Raw genomic sequence first — 7,463 nt, forward strand, 5'->3', positions numbered from 1 at the left:
ATGAGACAAATTCACCGCTAAGATCGGGTAAATTGGGTGACCTCGCAGATGATGATGAAAATGCCGAGGATGGTAAAGAACCATGGCGTAAGATAGCAAAGAAAAGTATAAGCCCCGCATGGATGTCGAGGAGCGGGTTGATGACGAGGATAACTCACGGATGGTGATGAAACCATGGCGCTTCAAAAGGAGAAAAGAAGCAAGACAAAGGGAAAGATGTGGATCCGACTCCTCTTCCACCCAGGCAAGGAAAATTCCAAAGAAGATATAAATGATTTATTTTTACTGGAAATACACATGGTTTAGACTTCGGAATGAAGGCTTTATCACCTAAATAGAATTTATTTTTTGGTTTCAAAGTGGAAACTTAATCCAGCACGGGTGGTGCTTAACCCCTAGTTTGTAAACTTATTATTATATATAATATATTCACATATTGCCTGCAAAAAAAAAAGATATTCAAGATTTCCAAGTAAAAGGAAGTCCTTAGATTTCACTCCTTAAATTACATCACCAGCAACAAGAGGCAACAATAATGCATCAAGTAAGAGCAGATTGGCAAAACAGTGAAGAGCGAAGAAAAGGCTACATCAAGGAGGCATAGATTGGCGTTAATGAACAGTGACGGGTGAATAAGAAAGCTGTGTCAAAGAAGAGACAATTAATGCAGATAGTAATAGACGGTACTTGAATAGCAATGTAATCAAACAATGATTACCTTAAACGAAAGAAATGGACAAGCAGGGTATTCAAGGACCAGTTTTGAAATTTATGAAAGGCATTTCAAAATTCGAAGTAATAAGTTTATGGAAAAGAAGTAATCTATTTATTACTTTCTCTCATTAGGATGCAACAGATAGGAAATTACTTCCTCCAGCTTGACATCAGGTAGTTGACACACGTCCGTTCCTAAAACCCCTGCTTCCTGCACAAGAGAGTACTTCAGTAATACCCATATGAATAGAATAGTAGATGTAAGCTGAATTCCAAATCAGGACCTCAGTATACGAACTGACCCTGATACCTCATTTCTGATAAGTTCCTGTGAATGAGTATCTCCATATGCAACCAAACCAGGATCACCATAAATAATACTGCCAAAAAAAACAAATCAATTATATCTCTAGTACTATCCAGAAGAAAGTCAATAGTGAAGAGTAAAGAAAACTTCTCTCCCTCCATCACTTTAGACTTCTATGGCTGAAATATGGATAAAAAAGTCAATTGAAGGAATGTGAAAGGCGGTTTTTGTCAAAGACAAGCTAATGATATATTTACTTGTGCTTGGAATAAAGAAAAAAGTTGTAATAATGGTTAGACTGAAATTCCCTGCTAAACTAATGCTATGGGCCAACCTTAAATGACATTACACCGGCGAGTAGGAAGCATCGGACAGGGCATCCTCGGACTAAGCTGTGTTAATGTTTACATATTCCGATTAGTTCTCAACTCATTTGTCGATTCTTAGAGCATCTTTAGGAGTGATATCAACCTAACACCAAACACCAAAAAAACACCAAACCAAACACCAAATCGGCCAATATTTGGTTCCAGATTTGATGCTGTATCAAATCACTCACGCAGTTTTCCCAACACCGCGTGGGCTTGGGCTTCTAATTGGACTTTTATGGCGCGGTTTTGTGCGGAAAGAAAAAAAAGAAAAAAATTTATGTACGCTGCGGGTTCTCAAACCGCGTGTGAGTTTGGGCCCTGTCGGGATGGGCTTCTATGGCGGGTTTTAGGAAAACGCTATGCTTATATGACGCGGTTTTGCCAAAACCGCCTAGTTGTTTGGTGAAAATTTGAGGTTGCTTCTAAAATTGTTTAGTGTTTTTTTGGTTTGGTGTTTTTTTGATTCAAAATTTTAGTGTTTTTTGGTAGCTCTCCTAAAGATACTCTTAGTCAGCTAATTTAAAGAAACTCTCAGCAAATGCACCAATATATAAACATGAAACAGTCTGCTACAAACACAGCTGTATAGGAAATAACATAATTAATTTTACCAGAATACAAATGTTGAAGTGTCAATTTAATAATAAGAATCTAACCTGTAGAGACCAAAAAGGAGAAGACCACATTCTAGATTGAACACAACATTCCATAGCAAGGAATTAGCTGTAGGTTAAAAAAAAGGATGAAATGGAATGGACCATTAGTAATTAGTAGTAGCAAAACGAAACAACAGATAATAAAATTAAACGTGTAACCTTTTCGAATGAATGCGATATGAACTCCCCATATAAACAAAGTATTGAAGAAGACGAAAGCAGGTGCTGAAGCATGGAGACGGAGTAGCCTTCTGAAGAATTTGGCCACCCCAGAGAAGACTAGTAGAACAAGAGCTACAAAATAATTAAGGACGACGTTAAATTTAAGGGAAAGAAATAAAAAATAATTGAGAAGGGAAAAGGACCTGAGAGTGAGAGGTGAGTGAGGAGAGAGAAGGAAGGGAAGTAGTGAGGAATTAAAGCAAGGGCCAACTGAGAAAATAGGACGAAGATGCATGAGATTATACAAGATGAGATCAACTTCCCCAGCGATTGCATATCTGGACTAGTTTGGTAATAAACTGGTGGAGTGGATTGCCCCTTTCTATGGTTCACCTAGAAATATTGTCCATACTCTATACGATCTGTCATACGAGAAGCCCACCCAATATACATGAGTGACCGCCGCTGAGGATTTCACGTATTACAACAATGAAAACTTCTTTCAGAATCATAAAGGATCACACATATTTCGTTTCCAGGCAACGGAATGGAATAGCTTATTCATGGCCTAGGACAACTTATACATTTCTGTTCAGTGTTGCAACTACTTTGCCTACAGCAACCAAAAACCAGCTAGGAAGAATTTTACATAAATAATAACAAAGCTCTAGGCTCTGTTGTTTGATATCCAAGCAAAAGAAGTAGAATTTAACGAATAAAAATATACAAACTGCCAACAGAAGCAACATGCGGACACATGAATTCCACTGCACAGAACTGCACGACTCTAAATGATCCTGTTGCACTACACCATTGCAGTCAAAATTTCAAATTGCACAGAAAGTGATGTGTTATGAACTACACCGAGTTCGTGAACAGTAAAACGAGTTCACAACCTAGTTCACTGAATAGTACCAAGTTCACAACCTAGTTCAAATAAAAAGGAATAGTAACTTGAAAATGAATAATAAACAACAATCTCTCTGATTCAAAAGAATGCAGCAGAGCCTAATCTCGCTTTCAATGAAACTAGAGTCTCTGGTTCTTAACTATTTTTCTCCTTAGCGGCCTTCCTCATTTTCTCTGCTCTTATTACACATGACCTAAGAGATTTACTTCCCTCCTCGCCCTACACGTGTTCACATCCTAATCCTAATAGGTTTGGTTATTACAATTACTAGGTTATCCTTACTAACAAAAGTAATACTTGTTAGAACTTTTCTCTTTAAGGTGTACCTACATAGATCATACACATTACACAATTGTTAATTGTCGAACTACGTCCGAGTGACATTAAGAAGACTCACTAAATCGCGGATCTTGAAGTAACATGACCGAAGTCATTTACATGTCTCAAATCACGTGTCGGTCATGACACGTGTATAAAGTGAGTATGGGCTTAACTATATGTGCAGATACTTTTTGGGCTTAAAGCGTATTTATTATCATGATGCTATAATAGAAATACACCCATAATATATAAGTTGAGGTCCCACCCCAAACCCTATTCGATTCTCATAAGTTTTCCATCCACCGAGAGAACACGCGAAGGGTTTTGGAGTGGAGAAGACAACAACGTTCAATTTTTATAGGACTTGCTTGATCAACGCTATGGCTTCAGGTATGTCCTATTATTATTTGGTTTTCTTTATTGATTGACATGTATTCTGGGTATTGGAGAAATCCTCACAATTGGTATCAGTCGCCTAGATGTTAATCATTAAGAAAACATACGGTTTATTTTCTTATACAATTAAAATTAAAATTGAGAAAAATCAGTTTTTTTTCGGTTTCAACGTTATTGAACCGTCGGATTCCGGCGACCGGATTTTTTTTGGGGTCGGGATTTGTGGAGTCAATACTTCATCATCTAAGGATCATATCCAACGGTGGATGATGGGTTTTGATCGCCAGTTATGGTGGGTATCGCCGTCGAAGGTTGAAATCGAAAATTCCCGAAACTGTTTTTTCTGTCAAGTTTGGACTTTTGGATCTCCTTCGGGTTTGGATGTATGGTGCTGAGATTTTCCAGGATTGATCTCTTTATACCATATTTTAAATCCGTACGGTGGCTTGTAGGTTTTGATCTCAGATTCATGTCGTTAACTGATGTTAAAAGTGATTAAAAACTCGTTTTATATTGAATCTGGCGTTTTTAAAATCTATGTATCTCGGAGATGCAGTGTCCAATGGGGCTGAAATTTGGTGTGGTGGGTTGTGTGATGGTCGAGATGATATCTGACGGTCGAAACTTGTTTTGTATCGTTCAGTTGATGGGATTAATGGAGGCAGTTTGGGGTAGGAAAACTATAAAGTTTTTTTTTTGCACTCTGTTCTTTGAAAGTGACGATGAGTTTCTTTTCTCAAAGTCAACTCACCTGGTGCAAGTGAGTTTTAAAACCGATCCTAAACACAAATTTTTTTTTGGGCCTTTCTTTTTTGTTTTATATTAAAGCCCACTAAAAGAGAGATTGTGTTTTATTACAGTCTGCCCCATAGCCCAAAGTCCATCTCGACCCATAAACTATATTAGGCTTGGGTCTGACCCATGTATGCCAAGTCTGACTTTGCAAACAAAGTTTGACTTGTGCTGACCGGGTCCTACTCATGCTGAATGGACCTAGTTTGACCCGGTTTTGGGCCTATTTGGTATTTTTTGAGTCCAATTACCTTATTTCAGTTGTATATAACTCAATTTAAGTCCGTTTTGGGCGGTTGAATAGTCAAATCGAAGAGTTTTTCAAGCCCAATAAAGTAGACAGACTTAAATTTCAGTTTGATCATGTTTGGATTTCTTAAGTTTGCTATTGGAATTTTCTTTTCTACTATTATCATGTTAATTAATAGAATTGAATAATAGCATGTTCCAAACATTTGAAAATTAGCAATCTAAACCATGAAATTTGGGTAAGTTCAACGTGATACGCTGCCTAAGTGGCCTCTTTCATGGAAAATTTATTTGGGTTTAATGGTAAAGTTTATTAGATTGTATATGGTTGCGTCTTAATCCATGCAAATAATAATCGGCCCAAAGGAAGTTTATTATTTTGGCGGATTAGTGACGGTATAAGGTAATTAATATATGTAAAATAATTTTAGGAGTTACTTATGCATTCAATAGTCGGCCCTAAGGAAGACTTATTGTTTGGCCAAACCTAACTTTGTTTTACATATGTCGATTAATTATGTGTTTAGAAAAACCACTTACACGTTAAATGCTTGTCCAAAGACTTGAATTATAACGGTGTGTTAGGTTTCTTATTAAGGCCCACTACTAAAGTTTTATAAATGTTTTTCTTTCTTGTCATTTGTCTATTTGATTATTAATTTTTCATTTAGACTAATGAATGAATGATAATATTACGCTTTATTATTGTCTATGCATTAAAGAAAATGACATATGTATTAATGTGAGTTATCTTTTGTATCATGTTCGAAATACATCTTCTATATCCGCCAATTTAACTAGTATTCCGATTCTTCTTGGTTCCAACTTTACAAAATGGAAAGAGCATGTTCTAATCGTTCTTGGATGTATGGATTTGGATTATGCATTACATGTTGATGAGCACCGCTAACCTTAAAGTGGCGATAGTAGAGTTGAGGAAAAGGCTACCTACGAAAAGTGGGAGCGCTCCAATCGCCTTAGTCTTAGTATAATGAAGCACTCTATTTCTGAAACTTTTCGTGGTGCAATGCCTAAGGAAGAAAATGCCAAGAAATTCCTAAACCAAGTTCTTGGACCGATTTGTTGCATCGGAAAAGGTGGAGGCAAGTGCGGCTCCTTAGCAAACTTGTCACCATGCGCATTATCTTGGCAAAGGAAATGTTAGAGAGTACATTATGGAAATATCTAATCTTGTTGCCAAAATGAGGGCACTAAAGTTGGAGTTCTCGATGATCTCCTTGTGCACCTCATTCTTATTTCTCTTCCTGCACAATTTGGTCCCTTTAAGATCAATTATAATACTCAAAGGGAGAAATGGACTCTTGATGAGCTCATTGCTCAGTGTGTGAAAGAAGAAGAAAGGCTGAAACAAGAGAAGACAGAAAGTGCTCACTTGGCCACTTCCTCTATTGGCAATTCAGGCACTAAGAAAAGAAAATGGAATAATAAGGGTAAAGGAACTGCAGATAATGTGACACCACAGGTGAATGCGAAAGATAAACAGGTTCAGGCTACTTTCTGTTACTTTTGTAAGAAACCTGCAGGTCACATTAAGAAAGAATGTCCAAAGTATATAAAGTGGAAAGCAAAGCAAGCAGGTAATGAATTTAGTTTTGTTTGTTCTGAATTAAATCTTGCCGAAGTACCTTCTAATTCTTGGTGGATAGATACGGGAGCAACTATTCACATTAGTGTTTCCATGCAGGGTTGTCTAAGGAGCCGCAAGCCAAGTGATACCGAAAGGTTCATTTACATGGGTGATGGCAATAAGGCATGTGTTGAGGCCATTGGAGTCTTTAGATTAAAATTAGAGTCTGGTTTTTATTTGGATTTAGATGAGATCTGTTTATGTACCGTCTTTTTAGATTAAATTTAATTTCTATTTCTGTTTGGACAAATCCGGTTATACTTGTTCAGTTGGAAAAGGAATATTTAGTCTCTTTCAAAATTCAAATCTTATCGGTCTGAGCTCTTTGATTGATAATCTATACAAGTTAGACTTGGATGCCTCTCACTTAAGGTTAAATGAAACTTTGCATGTTAATAACTATGGTACTAAGCGTAGATTAATTAATGAGAACTCCTCTACATTGTGGCACAAGCGTTTGGGTCATATCTCTAAACAGAGAATTGAAAGGCTTGTGTCAAATGGAGTTCTCGGTGCCCTTGATTTTTCAGACTTTAAAGTTTGTATTGAATGTATAAAGGGTAAACAAACAAATATAAGGAAATTTGGTGCCAGCAGGAGTTCAAGTGTCTTAGACTTGATATATACCGATATTTGTGGTCCATTTCCTACGGCTTCTTGGAATGGTCAACGGTATTTTATCACGTTTACAGATGACTATTCTCGTTATGGGTATCTATACTTAATTCATGAAAAATCACCCGATCGGATGTATTTAAGGCCTATAAAGCTGAAGTTGAAAATCAACATTCTAAGAAAATTAAAGCTATCAGATCTGACCGTGGTGGTGAATACTATGGTAGGTATGATGGAAAAGGCCAACATCTAGGACCATTTGCAAGATACTTGGAGGAATGTGGCATCGTTCCTCAATACACCATGCCAGGGACTCCATGTC

At 37.1% G+C, this 7,463-nt stretch overlaps 1 protein-coding gene across 3 annotated transcripts; it reads right to left on the reverse strand.

Moving 5' to 3' along the window:
- Positions 1–663: 663 nt before the first annotated feature.
- On the reverse strand, positions 664–2,734 carry LOC147488849 (uncharacterized). Of its 3 annotated transcripts, none has more exons than XM_086572270.1 (5): positions 2,414–2,734; positions 2,208–2,342; positions 2,049–2,115; positions 1,025–1,094; positions 664–925 (listed from the first exon to the last, which is right to left on the reverse strand). In XM_086572270.1, the coding sequence occupies exons 1-5, from the start codon at positions 2,544–2,546 to the stop codon at positions 830–832; spliced, it is 501 nt and encodes a 166-aa protein (XP_086428396.1). In that variant the 5' UTR covers positions 2,547–2,734; the 3' UTR covers positions 664–829. The 3 variants fall into 3 exon arrangements, with proteins under 3 accessions (XP_086428396.1, XP_086428398.1, XP_086428397.1); XM_086572272.1 differs by having other exon boundaries at positions 1,017–1,094; XM_086572271.1 differs by having other exon boundaries at positions 999–1,094.
- Between the last annotated feature and the right edge of the window lie 4,729 nt (positions 2,735–7,463).

The sequence above is a fragment of the Coptis chinensis genome, chromosome 7 (genome assembly GCF_015680905.1).
Source record: "Coptis chinensis isolate HL-2020 chromosome 7, ASM1568090v1, whole genome shotgun sequence".
Taxonomy (NCBI): Eukaryota; Viridiplantae; Streptophyta; class Magnoliopsida; order Ranunculales; family Ranunculaceae; genus Coptis; species Coptis chinensis.

Bases quoted from the DNA above. Each gene is read 5' to 3' on its own strand.
- LOC147488849 (XM_086572270.1), bottom strand. From the start codon at position 2,546: ATGCAATCGCTGGGGAAGTTGATCTCATCTTGTATAATCTCATGCATC. The intron at 2,116-2,207 runs GTTACACGTTTA...TTTAACCTACAG, and splicing joins TATCGCATTCATTCGAAAAG to CTAATTCCTTGCTATGGAAT. The intron at 1,095-2,048 runs GTTAGATTCTTA...TTTTTTTGGCAG, and splicing joins CTCCTTTTTGGTCTCTACAG to TATTATTTATGGTGATCCTG.